This window comes from Pongo abelii, chromosome 16 (genome assembly GCF_028885655.2).
Source record: "Pongo abelii isolate AG06213 chromosome 16, NHGRI_mPonAbe1-v2.0_pri, whole genome shotgun sequence".
In the NCBI taxonomy this organism is placed as follows: domain Eukaryota; kingdom Metazoa; phylum Chordata; class Mammalia; order Primates; family Hominidae; genus Pongo; species Pongo abelii.
The window spans coordinates 59,005,127-59,026,331 of NC_072001.2; the positions used below are offsets into that span (position 1 = coordinate 59,005,127).

The window sequence follows — 21,205 nt, forward strand, 5'->3', positions numbered from 1 at the left end:
TCCTAAAATATATGGAATCACAAAAGACCCAGAATAGCCAAAGTCATCCTGAGAAAAAAGAACAAAATGGAGTCAAATTAATTACTGGACTTCAAATTATACTACAGAGTTATAGTATCCAACACAACATGGTATTGGCATAAAAACAGACGTACAAACCAATGGAACAGAATAGAGAACCCAGAAGTAAATCTATACATCTATAGTAAACTCCTTTTTGACAAAGGTACCATGAACACACTATGGGGAAAGGACAGTCTATTCAATAAATGGTGCTGGGAAAACTGGATATCCATACGTAGAAGAATCAAACGAGACCCCTATCTCTTGTCATATACAAAAATCAAATCAAAACATTGAGGAAATTCTCCAGAACACTGGTCTAGGCAAAACTTTCTTGAATAATACCCAAAAGCACAAGCAACCAAAGCATAACTGGACAAATTGGATCACATCAACTTAAAAAGCTCCTGTACAGCAAAGGAAACAATCAACAAAGTGAAGAGACAGACCACAGAATGGGAGAAAATATTTGCAAACTATCCAACAAGAGACTAATCACTAGAAAATATATGAAGCTCAAACAACTCAATAGGAAAAACTCCAATAATCTGATATTAAAATGGGCAAAAGATCTGAATAGATATTTCTCAAAAGAAGACATACAAATGGAAAACAAGTATTTGAAAAGGTGCTCAAATCACTGAGCATCAGGGAAGTGCAAATCAAAACTACAATGAGATATCATCTCACCCCAGTTAAAATGGCTCTTATCCGAAAGATGGGCAATAACAAATGCTGGCAAGAATGTGGCAAAAGGGGTACCTTTACCAAATCTGGGCGAATTTTTTTTTTTTTTTTTTTGAGACAGAGGCTCGCTCTGTGGCCCAGGCTGGAGTGCAGTGGCGCAATCTCACTTCATAGCAAGCTCCGCCTCCCGGGCTCATGCTGTTCTCCTGCCTCGCCTCCCTAAGAGCTGGGACTACAGGCGCCCGCCACCACGCCCTGCTAATTTTTTTTTTGTATTTTTAGTAGAGACGGGGTTTCACCGTGTTAGCCAGGATGGTCTCGATCTCCTGACCTCCTGATCCGCCCGCCTCGGCCTCCCAAAGCGCTGGGATTACAGGCGTGACCCACCGCGCCTGGCCAACATTTTTAAAATTTTAAAAGATCAACAAATGTGAAATATTATAGCACAAGAGATAGCAAATTAACTGATTCTATTCTAAAATGATTCCAATGGCAAGCAGTAGCTTGTATGCCTTTCTAACAAGAAGTCTGAGTGGGAGAAAATATGCATATCATAGATTATTTATTTTAACCTTCTTTCTTCTAAAGACTTACGAACATCCCTGTTCCAGGAGGCCTCGCTAAATAAGATAGTAATAGCTGCAGAATGATATTTTGGCCAATGATGGACAGCATATATGATGGTGGTCCCATAAAATACCACATTTTTACTTTACCTTTTCTATGTTTCGGTACACAATATTTACATTGTATTACTACTGCATACAGTATTCAGTACCGTATCATGCTGTACAGGTTTGTAGACTAGGAAGAATAGGCTATATCACACAGCCTAGGTGTGTAGTAGGCTATACTTTCTAGTTTTGTGTAACTACACTCTATGACATTTGCACAATGATGAAATTGCCTAATGACACATTTCTCAGAATGTATCCGTTGTTAAGCAATGCATGACTGTAAATATTCTACTAATTCTAAAATCCATATGGTAAATTAATACAACATAAAAAACTCTGACTGGAGATGCTAGACAAAAATAACTTTCTTCCATCACCAAATAAAATTAAATATATAGCTGATCTTTCAAGAAAGAAGGGAAATCCTCAGGTATCAGAAATAAAGATGGAATTGAAAACCAGAGAGGAAATTTCAGTTTTCTGAGGGGAGGGACTCACAAAAATCGGAGATTTTATTTAATCTTTTTTTTTTAATTTAAAAAGATTATCCTTTTTTTCTGGAAGGTCACTGAATAAATAGGCCAACTGAAATATTCCATGGGCCCTGCTGGTCAAATTCTCACTATACCAGTTTACTGGAAAGTAGCCATACTATGTTACATAGGTAGGAATCTCCAAAACTGAATTCTGCCAATTAAAAATCTCTTCCGTGATGACTTAATTAACAAGTACAATTTCTCTCAAGTGGTAAAGCATAACTGAAAGTGACAACAGCAAATAATGTTAGTTATCTTATTTTTTCTAAGTTCAGGTAGCAGTTATAATTTGCATGACCTTAACTGAGAAAAGAGATTACCATATATCTCTAAAAAGTTAATCCATATTTGTGGAGCTCCTGATATTAAAAACCATCCACGTTAGCCTTGACTGAAACACTCCCCAGCCTCATGGGGAAAATGTAACTAGCATTAATCAAAAACAATTCCAGGGGAATTATAAATAACACAGCTATCCCAGATACATTTAACTTTTAACCTTTCTCCTTGCATTTCCCACCACAAAAATCAGAACTAGTTATTTTAAATGCTAAGATTAATTGATAAGCTATACTGATTAAAAACTTCTTTCAAAATTAAGTGCCATTTATTTTAATATTTGCATTGGTTTTAACTTCATTTTATAATTTTATGCTAGAGAATTGTCAAATTAGTCTTTTCCATCACTTTAATGTGTTGAGATTGTAATCTCTCACATGTTTGAAAAGGAGGGAAAGCAGCATAAATGCTGCAACTAGAGAAAAATCACTTCAATAATTTTACAATTCTGATCCTGAGTACTATTAACAGAAATCTGGATAGTGCTTAAATAAGTAAAAAAGTAACAAAAGTTAAACACCCTTTCTGTAATCAAAACAGGGACAAAATTATACCAGACCAAGGCTCTTCACTAAAGCTTGAAACTTCCCTCTTCCAAACTCATGAGTAAAGACAGCTTTATTGTTTTTTGAAAATAAAATAGAAAGTTGCAAATTATAGGCAAAGAGATGCGGCTTTTTTGAATGACAAGGAGAAACAAATTGGTAATGTGATGTAATGTGTTATCTATGCAAGCAGCGTCAGTAATTAAAAGGTAGCTTCTTAAGGCTGAGATTTTCTCCACAATTCATGAAGACATCTACTACCTGCTCTTCAATTTCTTGACAATGCAAAAAAAAAACAAGAACAGGAAACGCAGGGCTGTACGTCTTTCCATTTCTCACAAGTCTTGAGAGATTTTATCTTTTGTTATTCTTCATCCTTCTCCCATTCCTCTGTTGTCCCCCACCCTCATAAGTCTATTTTTAAAAAAATATATATATACCCCATTTTTACTTATCTCTGAGTTTTTATACAAGCTGGATTCCCTTACTAGTTCACTATTAAAATCCTATATCATCTGGGCAGAATCCTTTGAAGCCATTAAAAAGTAATTATTATTATAACAGAATAATTACATTAATTGAAAAAATAAGAACGCTGAAATCTATGACAACTGTAAAAACACACAGAGAAAGATTAGAAGGAAATATGCAAAAATAAAAATAGTTATTAAAGTAATAAGATCATGAAAGTTTTTACTTCTTAAACATTTTGTAAATTTTACATTCTATTTTTTCTTTAAAGAAAGTTCTGTCCTTTCTTCAAAGCCCAAATGCCATCTTTTCTAAAAGCCTTAAATGAAATTAATCTTCTCATTGTCAGAGCCTCATTTATGTAGCATTTATCACATACTATCTTGTATCTGATGCAATAAACTTTATGCCTTTCTCCACTTTTAAAACTGAGATTTTAGAAACTTTCTTTTCATTAACTTTTATAATTATAATTATAATTATTTTTTTTTTTTTTGAGATGGAGTCTCGCTTTGTCACCCAGATTGGAGTGCAGTGGCGCAATCTTGGCTCACTGCAACCTCTGCCTCTTGGGCTCAAGTGATTCTCCTGCCTCAGCCTCCCGAGTAGCTGGGATTACAGGCGCGTGCCACTATGCCCAGCTAATTTTTGTATTTTTAGCTTTGCCACGTTGGCCAGGCTGATCTTGAACGCCTGACCTCAGGTGATCTGCCTGCCTTTGGCCTCCCACAGTGCTGGGATTACAGGCGTGAGCACCTGGCCATCTTTTCATTAACTTTATACCCCTCTGTAGAAACCAACAGAATACCTGGCACACAGTAGGGGCTGACAAATTCTGGATTAACAAGAAACCTTTCTAAAGTAGCTGAAAATAGGAGTAAGACACCTTATTAAAAGCAGGGAAAAGTTTGCCCAATGAGACCCCTGCCTCATCCCCCTACTTGGGTCTGAGAACAGCGGCTGCTGTACCCACCAAACAGAAGATTGAGCAAACTGGGTGATCCAAGGGAAAAAAAATGCTATAAATCCTGACATGTGAGAATCCCACAATGAAATGGTAGGTTCGGATCATTCTACTGTGAGAGGCTCCAGTCAACAGTACCCGCCCCTCGTACAGAGGATGTAAGCCACCAAACAAAGGAATAAATTTGGAAAGAAGAAAACAAGAAATTAAAGAAACAGTAGATTCAACACAGAAAAGAGAGCAAGTGAACTCTCACAATGATGGCAAATGGAAGCCCACAGATGATGGCTACACAACAGGTGTAGAGAACACGCAGTCCAGATGGAATGCAACATAGCAAGAGGCTGTCTTCAACAAGAACAAGGAAAAGGAAATGGCTAGCATTCATTTTTAGTGTGTGTGTAGGGGTGTGTGTGTGTATGTGTGTGTGTGTTATTTTTACCACACTGAATGGTTTTAAAGCTCTGTCCAACAGCTTGCAATTAAATTTGTGACAGACATACAGAAAACTAAACCAAATAAAAAATGTGAAATAAATAATTATAAACATAATATAGTGATTCAGATGTGAATAATACTGTATTTATATAGGGTAATAAGGTAATCACAAAATATTCAACAAAAAAAATTGCTAGGGAGGGATGCATATTTTTTCCTTTTTTTTTTTTTGAGACGGAGTCTCACTCTCACTCTGTCGCCCAGGCTGGAGTGCAGTGGTATGATCTCGGCTCACTGCATGCAATGTCTGCCTCCCAGGTTCAAGCGTTTCTCCTGCCTCAGCCTCCTGAGTAGCTGAGACTACAGGTGCCCACCACCACACACAGCTAATTTTTGTATTTTTAGTAGAGACATATGTGGGATTCTCATATATCACCAGCATGTTGGCCAGGCTGGTCTGGAACTCCTGACCTCAGGTGATCCACCCGCCTCGGCCTCCCAAAGTGCTGGGATTACAGGTGTGAGCCACCATGCCCGGCCTCCTTTTTTTTCTTTTGAGCAACATGCTACATCACTTACGGCGACCGTATTTTCCAAACTAAAAACTGGAACCTATGGATTGACAGCTGTTTTCTTCCTCTGGTATGTAAATTTATTTGAAACGGTCTATAAAAATATAAGTGGAAGATCACCCATAACTGAGAAATAAAATCAATTAGAAGTGTCCTTGTAAAGCTGGAGTCTATGATACCCACATGCAAGAGTCAAAATTCTTCAAGAGTTTTTGACAGTAATAACCATAATAAAGAAGAAATATCCAGAATCCTTGGATTTAGGAGCAAGCAGTAGTTCTCAAAGTGGATTCCATGGACTAGCAGTACGAACATCACATGGAAATTTGTTACGTATGCAAATGTTGAGGCCCGCACCTACTGAATCACACACTGTGGGGTAGTCTGTATTTTAACAAACTCTTCAGATGATTCAGATGGACACTAAAGTTGACAACCACAGGTACAGAACATGGGGGTAGGAAAGGAAACTGCTGTAGTTGATGTGGTTATGGAAGTATTCCTCATTTAAAATACTAGACTTTATTCAATCAATACTATAAGATTTCTAAGAAAGAACAACTCATCATTACTTTACATCTTATCACTACTTTTAAGTGTGATAACACCATATCCGTTTTTTATACACAAAGTATCACTGGAAGGGTACAGATGGAACTGATAACCTAGGTTACTAGAGAAGGCTGGGAGACAGGAGTAGGAGGAAGGCTTTGGCTGAAACTTCAAATGTTGCTGAAAGAATGTGCAGCAACTAGAACTTTCACGTATTACCAATGGGAGATTAAAATGGTACAATTGCGTTAGGAGACTGTTGGGCAGTTTCTTATAAACACATATAACCCTATGACCCAGAAATTCCATTCCTAGGTATTTACACAAGACAAATAAAAATATACTTTTCTGAAAAGATTTACAGATGAATGTTCACCGTAGGTTTATTCATAATAGCTCAAAGTTGGAAACAATCAATGTGTCCATCAAAGGAGAATGGATATATTCATACAATAAAATACTATTCAGCAAGAAAAAGAATGAGCTATTGATACAAACAACCCCAAGGATGACTCTTAAAAAAAGAATCAAGACACAAAAGAGTACATAATGTACATTCCATTTACATGAAGTTCTATAACAGACAAAAGTAATCCATGGTGACAAAAGGTTGCCTATACAGAGTACAGGGGTAGAATTGACTGGAAGAGGGCCCAAGGGAGCATTCTGGAATGATGCGAATATTCTGTATCATAATTGGGTCATTGGCTTTACATGTTGAAAATCATCAAATTATACAATTATAATCTGTGCATTTCACTCTTTGTAAATTTCACTCTTCCCCACCCCCATTCCATAAAAGAAGGCAAAATCAATACACTTTCAGACAAAAACACAAACTGAGAAAGTTCAATTCCAACAAACAGTCAGTAAAAGAAATTCTAGGGCTGCGGGCGGTGGCTCACACCTGTAATCCCAGCACTTTGGGAGGCCAAGGCAGGTGGATCACCTGAGGTCAGGAGTTCAAGACCAGCCTGGCCAACATGGTGAAACCCTGTCTCTACTAAAAATACAAAAATTAGCAAGGCATGGTGACTGGCACCTGTAATTCCAGCTACTCGGGAGGCTGAGGGAGGAGAATCGCTTGAACCCAGGAGGCAGAGGTTGCAGTGAACCGAGATTGCACCATTGCACTTCAGCCTGGGCGACAAGAGTGAAACTCCATCTCTTAAAAAAAAAAAAAAAATTCCAGATGATGTACTTTAGGCAGAAAAAGTGATCCCAGATGGAAAGGTGAAGAAGCAAGAAGAAATAAAGAATAACTAGCAAACAAATGTTAAGCATATGAGGAACGAATATTAACTATGAAAAATAATGTTGATGATAATGACAACGGGGTGTGTGTGTGTGTGTGTGTGTGTGTGCGCGCGCGCGCGCATTTGATTTCCATTCCACTTGGTATCCAATTCCAAATCCTTAACATGGCATGCCAGGCCTTGCCTGATCAGGCTATCCTCTCCAGCCTCATCTGCTGACATCGTCCCTCTTGTTTTAGCACTCTAACCTTCATGTTCGTCTCCATCCCATCTTTTGCACATGTGGTTCTATTTACTCAGAAGGCTTTTTGCCTCACTCTTCATCTGCTAACACCTATTTATCCTTAGTTTCAATTTCCTTGATATTTTCCCCCTTCTCCACACCATATAAAATTAATTAATTTTTAGATATACTTTTTTTTTTTTGAGACAGAGTCTTGTTCTGTTGCCCAGACTGGAGTGCAGCAGCGCAGTCTCGGTTCACTGCAACCCCCACCTCCGGGATTCAAATAATTTTCCTGCCTCAGCCTCTCAAGTACCTGAGACTACAGGTATATGCTACCATGCCTGGCTAATTTTTGTATTTTTGGTAGAGACAGGGTTTCACCATGTTGGCCAGGCTGGTCTCGAACTCCTGACCTCAAGTGATCCACCCACCTCAGCCTCTGAAAGTGCTGGGATTACAGGCGTGAGCCACTGCACTCAACCTGTTATAAATACTTTCATCTTACACTGTTTTCCTTAATAACACTTATAAAACATTGACGTGTGATAATTTATTTAATGTTTCTCTCTCCCTCTTGGCTATAAAATCGGTAAAGTATATTGTATATCATTATACCTCATGCCCTGACCCACGTGCCTGATACACAGTGTTCATCAAATATTTGTTAAGCAAATACAGAAATCAAGTACTTTAGAGGTCTACCTAAAAGCTTTATCAAGAAAAGACAGAAGATGTGGAAATGAGAGCATAACAATTACAAGTTAATTTTGCACACATTCCATTCACATTCATCATATTCCTGAGAAAAAGTCTCTTCTGTTAAATTATTTTATTTGTGTATTTGTAGCAGGAAAGTGGAAGGACCAAGTGTTTGTTATGAAAGAGATCTGCGTTTCAAAACCAGATCTGCTACCTACTGGGAGAAGCTTCTTGAACAAACCAGAATCTCACATTCCTTATCTCTAAAATGGGGGTAATACTTCCTACTTCTGCAATAATGTTGTGATGATTACAGCTAAAGTATGAAAAAATCTAACCTGGTGCCTGGCACATAGTGGGTATTCAGTTAAAGGCAGTTGTTATTTATTTAGGTTGACTCTTTTTCCCAAAGGAGAATACTTTCACTAAAGCATCTTTATTGACGGCCATGATTGTTTGTTCATATTACTCTCTTCATTGCCCCAACATGTCTCACATCAGTCGAAGCTAGACATTTGAGTCCAGCCATGAGTTATAATAATGGGCTACAGACATATTTACTCAACTTTCAGAAAAGCCTTATCAAAATGCTTTTTGTTTCTGCTGTGCCTTTCTCCCTGCATTTATCTCCAGGCCTCCCCTATCCCCTCCCCATTCATTTATCCTCTTAAACTTTGACACCATTGACAAGGAGGCCAGAAGAAATATAAGTTGTAAAGAAGAAGTAACATCAATTGCCACAGAATTCAGCAGAACAATGGGTTTAGCAATTCAAATCAGCTATCTGACTTAAAGATTCAGCTCTGGAGTAGATAACCATGATAGATTGAGAAGCAATTGTGTTCAATTGGTTCCTGCATGTCTCCAAATGCTATAGAATATTTCTGAGACAGCAACGGGATGGGAGAATCAGCAGACTTAAATATCCTGCTCTGACTGATGTTAAATAATTATGCAAGATTCACCAAGTAAGGGACAGGGCCAGAACTCCAACCCAAAAGAATCCCATTTTCTATACCCCTGCTCACCCTAAATGATTTATTTACAAGGTCTCTTCCAGCTCAAAGATTCTACTCCTATGTGATATATGAATTCCTAATTACCTATAAAATAAATTATAATTCCTTCTCCTCTTCTGTTCCTGGTGCAGAGCAGTCAATCACAGACCACTACAGAAAATGTCTGTGGGGTGAGGGGGAATTTCACAGAGGTGCATGGTTGGCATGCTCGCCAGCACAGGGCACTGAGGGGAGGAGGGAGGTGCCATGCAGAGATGCATCAGAAGGGTGCCCACTGGCAAGGGTACTGAGGAGAGGAGGATGGCATTGCATAGGGATGCTGCATAGAGAATAGCAATATTCCCACTGGCATCCAAGGATGTGAAGACCTGAAGTGGCAGAGGAGATGTCTGCATGGTCAGGAAGTTAGTTACACTGAACACATAGGTAAATGAACAAATATATTAAGGATAATAAAAGTCAAATTTTTTCACCGTTAGAAAAGGTACTTATGGCTATAAAGGAACTCAGGTATTAGGTTTGAATTGGAAAAAATCAGTATGAATTCATGATTTTTAAATTTATGCATTTACAGATTGATATAGAAATAGCTATAGATCTTTGTGTATACTTATATATGTGTATACAGTACACACACACACATACACACACACACACACGCTTAACTGTTCAGAGATGGTCCAAGAGTATATCCCAGTAACAATGAGCACACCAAGTACCCAAATTGTAGCATGTAAAAACCATTTTATACTAAATAGGACCAGTGCTCCTAGGGAAAATGGCTGATTGTAGATAGCTGAGCCAAGCAAAATACAAGAGATGCCTGGAACAACTTCTGCCAGAAAGTGTTCAAAGAATGATGGGGACTCGTTACGAAGACCTAGGAACCTCCTTGAAAGGGCTCCCGCTGGACAAACTGGGACAGTATGAGCAATAAAATATTTAATGGCAGTAACTGATTACAACCTGCTGAATAAAGTGGCATTTTATAAGTCTATGCTGATATAAATAAATGACAGGAAAAGGAAAGCTCTTCTTACATAGAATGCCAACTAACAGAGATGGAAAGAAAACAAAATAGTGGTGTTTGGTTCAGATAGAATTCATCAATGGATGCTAAAACTGACGATGAAGACTTGATGAGAAATAGGATATTGGCGTAATCTTACAATTATGTCCCCCGAAAATACTATCAATTATAAAGGGAAAAAGGGTGACATTACAGAGAAGAAACCTGGCAGACACCAAGGTGACCAAGTGATTCAGGTCGCTGACAGTGTAGGGACAAGTCAGCATCATGTGTCCCCTGGTGTGATGTATGGGAAGAACACAGCATCATTTCTGTGATTCCTGCCAAGAGAGTGTGACCTGAACATGGTCATCAAGGAACACTAAACAGACCCAAAGTGAGAAACATCATAGGATGTACGGCCAGTCTTTCTTTTTTTTTTTTTTTTTTTTTTTTTCTGGTGAGACGGAGTCTCGCTCTGTCGCCCAGGCTGGAGTGCAGTGGCATGATCTTGACTCACTGCAAGCTCCACCTCCCGGGTTCACGCCATTCTCCTGCCTCAGCCTCCCGAACAGCTGGGACTACAGGCGCCAGCCACCACGTCCGGCTAATTTTTTTTTGTATTTTCAGTGGAGACGGGGTTTCACCGTGTTAGCCAGGATGGTCTCGATCTCCTGACCTCGTGATCCACCTGTCTCAGCCTCCCAAAATGCTGGGATTACAGGCGTGAGTCACCACACCCGGCCAAGGCCTGTCCTACTTAAAACTGTCTAGGATAAGAAAAACTGAGGAAATGTTATGGATTAGAAGAGACTGCAAAGACATGCCAAGTAAATGCAATATATATTCCCAGATAGGTTCTTAGACCAGAAAAGGAAAAAGACAAATTATTAGTAACATTTATCAAAATTTGGATGGTATCTGTGGATTGAATGGCATTGTTGTATCAGTGTCCATTTCCTAGCTTGGAAGGGTGTATGGTTGTTATGCAGGAAAGTATTCTTGTTTTAGAAAAATACACACTAGAGTATTTAAAGATGATGGGGCATTGTGTCTGCAGCTTGCTCTCAAGTGGTTCAGAAAAAGATTAATGAAAATGGCAAAAAAAAGGTGATGGAACAATTGCAGTGAAAAGGTTAACAGTTGCAGAATCTGCATGAGAAGGATACTGGAGCTCTTTGTGTTGTACTTTCAACTTTTCTGATGGTTTAAAATAATTTTAAAATAGGACAGGCGCGGTGCCTCACGCCTGTAATCCCAGCACTTTGGAAGGCCGAGGCAGGCAGATCATCTGAGGTCAGGAGTTCGAGACCAGCCTGGCCAACATGGTAAAACCCCGTCTCTACTAAAAATACAAAAATTAGCTGGGCATGGTGATGCGCGCCTGTAATCACAGCTACCCTGGCAGGAAAATCGCTGGAACTTGGGGGGCAGAGGGTGCAGTGAGCTGACATCGCGCCATTGCGCTCCAGCCCGCGTGACACAGCAAGACTCCGTCTCAAAAGAAAATACATAATTTAAAAATAAGTTATTTTAAAAATACACTATATTCACTTCTTTAGTCCCTGCGTCCATGAAAAATACTTTATAATGATCCTGGAATTAAAGAGTTGCAAAAAAGCACTAATGGCAAAAACAATACATGAAAGATTGGGAGAAATTACTAATACAGCTGCTGCTTAACCTATGCTTCTCCTCCTTTGTGTGTAGTACATAAAGGTTTGGGAAGTTTGTTCCCAGACTGAGTAAGGGTCAGTTTCTGCTCAGCCTTAGTGGGTCCAGAAGTATCAGAATATGCCCTTCTTACCCTGTTGCTTATGCATTGTTGTGGCTGCTGCCACCAGGGGCATCTATTATTCTGTACGTGCAAACTGCACTCTCCAACAGGATAGCGGAGACTCTAAACTCTTTCCTCTTTATTTCCTTCCTTCTTTTCCTTGCTTCAGTCAGGCTTTCTTATAGGAAACCGAAATCATTCTCGATGCTTTAAGAAGAAAGAAGCTAATACAGGGGATTAGATGCTTACAAAATTTTTGCAAGACCTGGAAGAGTAGGTGCTAGGCTGGACTTCTAAAGCAGGGGTCCCCAACCTGAAGAACCAGCCACACAGCAGGAGGTGAGTGGCAGGCCAGTGAGCAAAGCTTCATCTGTATTTACAGCCGCTCTTCATCGATCACATTACCTCCTGAGCTCTGCTGCCTGTCAGATTAGCAGCGGCATTAGATTCTCGTAAGAGCATGAACCCTATTGTGAACTGTCCATGCAAGGGATCTAGGTTGTGTATCCCTTATAAGAGTCTAATGCCTGATGATTTGTCACTGTCTCCCTGTCTCCCATTACCGTCACCCACACTTGGGACCATCTAGTTGCAGGAAAACAAGCTCAGGGCTCCCACTAATTCTACATTACGGTGAGCTGTATAATTATTTCATTACATATTACAATGTAATAATAACAGAAGTAGAGAGCACAATACATGTAATGTGCTTGAATCATCCTGAAACCACTAGACCTCATCCCCGGTCCATGGAAAAACTATCTTCCATGAAACCGGTCCCTGGTGCCAAAACAGTTGGGGACTGCAGTTCTAGAAGATCAGAAACATGGCAGAACTGACCCACCCAGAAAGCTACTACCTCTCCCAGTCAGAAAGGCAGATGATCAGGAGTCATCATCAGAAATGATGACTTCAAGAATATAATCAATCGACGTCTGGAAGCCACCACCACCACTACTTCGGTGACTTCCTATCAATATGTACAAAGCAAGTTACCAGATACTGGAATACTTTTGCAGAAAAATTCGATGTTTACATGACTGTGCTCATCAGCAGAAAAAGCCAAAGAAACAAAACAATATGCTCCACCTCATTTCCACTCCCCAAATCTCAAGTAAGCGCACTTAACTGGGGAGCCTATTTTGGATCCAGTCCATTAATTTCAATGGAGTGTGGGAAACAGTGTTTAGTTTTCCCACCTCCATATCACAGGGAGGTACATGGGAAGGAGGTGGGAAGTGATGCTGAATTCCAGTCCCCGCATCCACCACACTGCTCCCCAATAAAGATCAGTGCGTGTTATTCTCTACTGTTAATCTCAAGTGACCACAGCAAATCTGGTATAAATTATACTACACTTCCTCCTTTGTTTGTTAACACTTTAATGGTAAAATCCTGCACATGCAGCCAGGGTGATCTCTTACTATAAGTCACTTATATGTGGAAGAAGAGCCAAAACTCACTGAAAAGTGAGAGAAAGGTATTATGATCTACATTTTAGCATACTTCAGTGCTAATATGCTCAGACACTGACTCAGCGACTATTCACTATATACTGATTAAATTACAATTCTTTCACTATCTTCTGTCCCATTTCAAATTATTTTTCTCCCTGTTTTAGTTTCAAATTTAAAATAAGAATCTTCTCCTTTTGTTGTAATGAAAAAGCACTTTACTTTTAATCAACAGCAGAGGGCTGCCTATTTCCAGACTAGTCTGTGAGTTTTAGAAGTGACATAGCTGCAATGCTTTCTTCCTTTAACAAAAGGGGTGTTTGGGGGCAGGGAGGAGGGGGGAGTGTGGTTCCCATCCTTCTTTTACTTTTGTGATGCACCAGAAAATAAATGGCAAATGACAGTGGAGACGGCAACCTCCACAAGAAAAAAAGTGACTTTTATCTTTCCCTCAGTCGGAGGCTCACACTGTCTTTTTTCCCTCTCTATCCCTGGTGCCTAGCACAATGCATGGTACAGAGCAAACAGTAAATGAATGTCTGTTGAATGAATAATCCAATTACAATGGAAGAAGTGGAAGATTCTTCATCATCATGTCTCTTATCTTCCTATCTCACTCCCTTCCTCAATGTGGACAAAATAGAGGGGGGACAGAAGCAAATTAGAGTCATGGAACTGACAGCCAGAACTCCCAGAATGCCAGAATGTGAATGGGATAGGCCACATTCCATGAAACTTCCTAGAAGTACAAATCCTTCAGCAAGTTCAGGAAATCCACATTTCAAAGGGTGGAGTTTCTGGCCTTTGGCCCCAGTCCTTACCGACCACCCATTAACTGCCACAATTAGTTTTATTTCAGCTGGGCAGAGGGGTGATAACTGAAAACAGAGAAATTACTAAAGCAGATAATTAAAAACACTGTTCATGTACCAAGAGGGAGAAAACAGATGGTGAATGATACCTTTGGCACTATTTTCTTTAAGATCAACTGGCTCTGCTGGAAGGCGGTGAGATGAGAAATCTGCAACTAGCAGGGCCTACCTGTGAATACAGCAGGGAAAGAAAGTCCAAGGCCAGCCTGATTGGGTTGGACACCAGCCTGAAGTTAACTGCACTGGGCAGTCTATGTAGCAAGCAGGGAAATCTGACTGATAAGAAAGCGACCACAGGTGAAGTGCTGTACTATCTTCTGATGTCATCTACAGAATAAAGGTGCCATTAGCTAGAATGATATCTTTAGCTATAACACATTGACTATTGTTTCTGAGGGACTATGAGCCGCCACCATTTGTCCATCATCACTTTGTTTCTCTTCTGGCAGCAATAACTAGGAAATTAAATTCTAATCGCATCACGTAAGCATTCTCAAAATATCCTGAAATAACTTGACTGCATTAACAAATTGCCCACCCTTTATAAACAAAGAACTCTCAAGAGAAGTGTAAAATGTTTGACGACACCAAGGTACTAAGAGAAGGAACAATACAACTTAAGTATTACAATACTTAAGCAAGCAGTATAAATTAGGTTCATGGATTTTCAGTTAACTGGGTCTAATCTTGATAAAAGGTACATGTGGCAGCTTAGTCAGCCAACAAGAAGGCAAAAAATTTGATTTTTTTCACTCGGAACCAGTCACTGTTAGACTATATACAGCCTTTTCATCTCCCACCCATTTGCATTTTTGAGACAATCTCCAAGAACACACAGAAGCCACATATCATTTACGACGGAACAACCTTTCCAAATGGTCTTACAATATTTTTAATAAGCATAGGCATAATCAGCATTAGTTATTTAGCTGAAAAGAAACAGCTTTGCCTTCTTCAAATCCCAGAGCTTAATCTAGTTTTCAAAGGGAACAGATGTGGTAACTTCTTTATAAAGTATGTATACTTTTTTGGCTTTACTTTTTAACATCAACGACGACCGGTGAAATTAAGCATGAACTTCTCACACTAGACACTTGTTGCTAAAGAGGAGGAGGAAAATTTACGTTCCTGCTCTCCCATCCCTGTCTCTAGTTAGGGGATTAAAAAGGATTTCAGATAAAGAATAAAAAAATAAACCAGCGAATGACAATTCACTTGGAACTCTCCAGACCGAAGTCCGTAAAGTTAAGTCGGCCCGGCCTCCGCCAGAGCAAGCAAATCAACAGCGGGGATGCTGCGACCGTCTCCCAACGCCTGGGAGCTCTGCATACCCGGCGGGGGTGGCAGGAAGGGGCTGGCGCGGTGATGTGCGTCCCCCACCAGCCGCCTAGCCCCCTCCTCAACACTTCCTGAAGGAAACTGACAAGGAAGGCGGCGGCCGCTCCGGGAAGGGGCGGGTGTGGACCCGACAAGCTTGCTCCCTCCAGCGAGCCCCCAGCGCCCGCGCGCCGAGCCGCCCCCACAGTCCCCGCGGCGCCTCGCGCGCTCCCCGGGCTCGCGCCGAGGGAGGAGGGGCTGACAGCGGAGCCTCCGGTCGTGGCCGCCGCCGCTACCTCCCCGGGTGCGGCTGCTGAATAACCCGAAGGGAAGCCCGCCCCGCAGCCCCACGGTCCCCGCACCTCGTCCTCCAGGAGCCCGAACACCTCCACCGCGCAAGTTGCCATTTCCGAACGCTTCCAGCAAACCGGACGCGCTCGCCCCCGCCCAGGGCAGGCAACTGTGGAGGAGGAGGAGGAGGAGAAGCGGGAGGAGGCGGGGAAGAGTTGGAGGAAGAGGAGGAGGCGCTCCCTCAGCGACAGCAGCGCCTCCCCCGGCGAGCGGGCACTAGCGGCACCCGGCAGCGCGGCGGGAAAAGGCCGGTGGCGCGCGCTCCTGGGGCTGGGCGGGGGCGCGCGTGGCGGGGCTCGGGGGGTGGGGAGGGCGCGCGGCGGGGACCGTGTCGTGGGGAGCGAGCGTGGCGGGGCGCGCCCTGGGTCCCATCCCCGGGAGGTGGGTGGTTGACGGGCCCGCCGGGGAGCCGGGGAGCGCCGGGGAGCGCCGGGAAGCCAAGCTGCAGTGTTCCTCAGCAACAAGTCTCGCTGAGATCCGACCCAGAGTTCGGCCTTTGACTAGACGCCTGGGAATCCGTGAGCTTAATCCCCGCTTAAATCCCAAACGGAAAATCATAGGGCTTTCTTGTCAGTTAAGGCTGTCATTCCAATAAGAGGCTGGAACTGGGGACCGCCAGGGAAAGCCTGAGCGTGGCAGCAAATGGGGAGGCCTGGAGGGATCGCAGCAGTCTTGGACTCGGGATCTGAAATTCTCTCCCTAGGATTTGTAAACAGTGCCAGTTCCTAGGCTATTTGCTGTCCTATGGTCTGTCCATCTTTAAATCCCACCAGTAACAATCCAACCTCCAGGCTGACCCTCTAAACCTGCTTTAGCTGGGCGTTGAGCCGCAGCACCACCGGAAGGCAGTGACGAAGAGGGAAAAATAAAATGAACTAGGACCTCCTGTAGAATAACTCCTGCTGTGGAATAAGGTTATGGAATAATCATGCTTTTTAGTATTCCTGTCTGATGGGCTTTATAGTTCCATAATTACAGGAAGACCTCCACCAAATAAGGCATCCATAAAAGAGTCTGGGGAGAATTATGAACACCCAGGCCACAATTTATATCATGTTGTTTTTATACATTTGCAGAAATTTGCACAATTCTGCAATCTCGAAATCTAATTTTTATTTTCCTCAATGATTTCAGAATAACTCTGATTTATTTTTAACAGTTTAAGATGCTACGTGGCAACAAGGCTATAGCCCATATTACTGGTTTGTTACATAAGATTTTTGTCGTACTTGGCCAGGCGCGGTGGCTCACGTCTGTAATCCCAGCACTTTGGGAAACCGAAGGGGGTGAATCACCTTAGGTCAGGAGTTCGAGCCCAACCTGGCCAACATAGTAAAACCCTGTCTCTACTAAAAACACAAAAATTAGCTGGGCATGGTGGCGGGCGCCTGTAGTCCCAGCTGCTTGGGAGGCTGAGGCAAGGGAATCGCTTGAGCTTGGGAGGAGGAGGTTACAGTGAGCCGAGATTGCGCCCTTGCACTCCAGCCTGGGCGACAGAACAAGACTCCACCTCAATTGTCGTACTTTATGTTTGGTAGGATCCATTTCATTCATATAATATATATCAAAATTCTGTTAATACACAATTCAGATTTCATCCGTATTAGGGGGAAAGAGATGGCACTTAATCAAACGTGACTACAAAATTACAGAATGGTCAGGAATTGTTGGCTTACCTAAATCTAAAAACCCATGAGAGCATTAATTTGTTTTTTAAGTTGTCACATATCTGTGGGATTTGTGGGTTAAGAATAAAATAATCTGAAAATACCGTGTGCCCTTCTATTTTACGAATATTTCCCTCATCTCTCATGATACACATTTTTATGTTTAATTTTAAGTTAGTTAAGTCATTTGAATTTAAGTTAATTCAGTGTCATTTCAGGGCACAATTACAAACGTGTAAAAACAGCTTCCGTTACAGCTACTAAAATTTAATGAATATATGAGAAGTATACACAGCCTAAAACTGGTAATTTAAAAAAAAAAAATCAGTAAATCCCGAAGGGATTATAAAGTAAAGCAAATTGGCCATTTGATGTACCCAATAGGTATTAGTGATGATACCTTTAAAGACCACTGATTTGACTCATGATTTCTTATTCTGTCTTTCTGAATATGAAATCATGAAGAATTAAACAGGCAGCTACCAATACAAGATGAACTAGAGTAGTTATTGTATCCCAGTCAACAGCTAGGAGGGGCACCTGAAATTAAAGGAAGCTCAAATCGAGATGGTGATATCAGCTGGTGGTCCAATAACCACCACTGAGAAAGCTGTTTAGAATGAAGAACTCCTCTACCTGTCACTCAACTGCGCAGAACTCTCATGAAGGCCTTTTGTCCACCTAGGCTGCCTTCGATTAGGTTCATGTTGATTTGGTTTGAGTATGTGTGTAACCATGTGAGGCACGTGTGAAGAATGTGACATGGTGCATAACAATTTATTCTGTGCCTCATACCTGTGCTAGGGATCATCCCAAGTCAAAACCCAGGCAATTCTAGCAACCTCCAATAGCATCACCCCTTCTATCTCTTGTTCTTGAGTCTTGTCTCCCTTCAAATCTGCCTTTACATGAGGCTCCAAACTGATTAAGAAACAAGAAATGAATGAAAACCAGTAAACCTGGTCTAGACTTTCTAGTAGTCTATGTACTTAGCTAACCCTTTTTAACTCTGCCTATAGATTTCACTGTGATGCAGAAATTGTTTCTAGTTTTTAAAATATCACCCCTTGGGATCAAAATTTGATGTGGAATGTAACAATATGAAAGGTAACGATACGAAATGCACTTTAATGTTGGTAATTAATTCTCTAAGGGATATAAAAAAGTCTTGTTCAGAAGTTTTCCTTTAATTCTCTCTTACTGTTAATATCTGCTGGCTGCTTCCTTTCTAATAGTTAATGTTTGAGATTTTTAAGGTTCATTTTTTCTTCCACTGGAAACTCCCTGGACCTCATCCATTGCCATTGCCATTACCATAGTTTCAGCTATTCTCTTCATAGAGCCCATCTCAGATCCAGAGCTCAGTAGTGCAAGAAATGTTTATTTGATTTTCCGAAATGAACTAAGTTTCTACCTCCAGTGGTAGAATACATAGCCCCAATCAATTCATTGGTCTTCCCTGAGCCTCTTTTTGCTAAGCTGGATTCTGACTTCTAACAGGCTGTTGTGCTCCCTCATCTTGGTGATAAAGGTTCTCATCACTCCCTCCTGGAAATAGTAGATGTATCTGTGTTCCCGCTGGCCTCTAGCTGTGGACATCTTTATCAAGTAGAATTACATTTGGCTGTTAGTTACCTAAACTAATAAGATTTAAAGATTCATGTTATATGGCTGTCATGTAAAGTCTAGACAGTGGGCAGGGCAGGGTTAATATGGCTAGTTTGCTCTGCCAAAGCGTCAGAAATTCAGGCACTTTACAGCTCACTGCTCTGATGTTTGTAGGTGTGACCCTTATAGTCTAGAGAGTGGCTCAGGCTTCAATCATTACATCTATGTTCCAGGTAACAAGGCAGAGGAAGGAGTAAAGAAGAGAGTTCAGGTATCATGGTCATCTTTTAAAATGCCTTCCTCACCCCACAAGGGGTGGGAGGTAGTGAGAGAGACGGCCAGGTGCAAGGCAGTGGGACCCAAGTGTGTTCAAGGAAGGGTTTGCTTGGTGGACTGGTGATGGCAGAAATGGGAAATTAGTTATTTGTAGAGACAAGTGATCCAATAAGCGAATATATGAATGATAATGAGAACCACATTCGTCACTGTTGAAGAAGTTACAAGAATGGAAAGAGAAAACTTGAATGAGTCTTGTGTTGTTATAATGAAATTGGTGGTGTTGATATGAACTCAAAAGCTTTTAACATATATATATAGTATATAAATAAATGTAGATGTAAACCTCTGCTGCATACACACACACACACACACACACACAAATATTTTCTACATTTGTACTCTAAGAGGGCCTGGGAACAATGACACCCCAAAAGCAATGAGCATATCTTGCATCCATATTTTAACTTTTTACTAAAAGAAACCAGGGCTCCTTGGAAAAATGGCTGATTCCAGGACTAGGACAACGCAAATAAAAGTTGAGCCTGAAACATCTTGTTATCCCAGAAAATAATGAAAGTAATGATGGAGACAGAATAAAAGGACACAGGAACCAACCTGAAAAAAGCTCCCACTGGCCAAAGATGGTCTAACTTGAGCACTAAAATAAATTATGATAGCAACAGATTATAATCCAATGAATAATTCTGGTACCATGAGTTCATTACAGATATAAATTATAATAAATGAGTACATTCAAAGTTCAATGACAAATGAGATTTTTACAGGGTTCAACGTGTATTTCCACAAAGTACTTAGTTACATAGATTAAAAGGCTGAAAGATACCACCTTAATCAAATGATCAAAGTGAACATTTGACAAATCAAAATCTTGCAACCCATTGCTTTTCCTCCATAACTTGGATCTAATCATGAGAAAACAAATCCAATTTAAGGAACGTACTACAAAATATCTGCCCTGTAATCTTCAAAAGTGTCAAGGACATAGAAGTCAAGAAAGTTGGAGGAACTGTTCCAGACTGACAGATTAAAGACACTGTATTATGATTCCCTAGAAAAACAGAACCAATAGGATGCAGATATATAAAGAGATTTATTATGGCCAGGCACGGTTGCTCATCCCTGTAATCCCAGGTTTGGAGTGCAGTGGTGCTATCCTGGCTCACTGTAACCTCTGCCTCCTGGGTTCATGTGATTCTCCTGCCTCAGTCTCCTGAGTAGCTGGGATTACTGGCATGCGCCACCATGTCTGGCTAATTTTTGTATTTTTAGTAGAGACAGCGTTTCACCATGTTGGCTAGGCTGGTTTTGAACACCTGGCCTCAAGTGATCTGCCTGCCTTGGCCTCCTAAAGTGCTGGGATTACAGGCATGTGCCACCATACCCAGCGTCAACATATTTTTTCTACCAGGAGTTTCAAAGCTCTATTTTAAAACTTATAAGCTGAGCATTGACTCATCTTTCTCTTTTCATTTCTGTAGTAACAGTTCTAGCCTGAGGGCAGTAATCAGAAAACCTCACTGCTGTCTGACTGGAGCCAGAGGAAGGGCAGCAGGATATTCCAGGAATATAAGTAGTTATCAACAATAAAATTTCACAATACCTTGCTATAGCTTCCACACCCTTATCTCTTACCTAAGCTTCAGACCTGTATTTCCCACTAACTGTCTCTGCCTTGGTATCATGAAAAAAGTCTCAAACTAAATAGATCCCAAAATAAATTCATCATCATCCTGTATTCTGTGTCTCTGGAAATAGCATTATTGTCTATCTAGTTGCAAAGGCTAGAGACTTCTGAGTATTCTAAAA

General features: G+C 41.0%; 1 protein-coding gene across 1 annotated transcript in view; it reads right to left on the reverse strand.

Annotated features, from left to right (window-relative positions):
• NEDD4 (NEDD4 E3 ubiquitin protein ligase) overlaps positions 1-16,036 on the reverse strand; it is a 165,615-nt gene extending 149,579 nt beyond the window's left edge. Inside the window, exon 1 of the mRNA XM_024232665.3 lies at positions 15,836-16,036. Coding sequence (XP_024088433.1) covers positions 15,836-15,880 — 45 coding nt within the window. The 5' untranslated portion in view covers positions 15,881-16,036. The remainder of the gene's footprint in view (positions 1-15,835) is intronic.
• Positions 16,037-21,205: the final 5,169 nt, after the last annotated feature.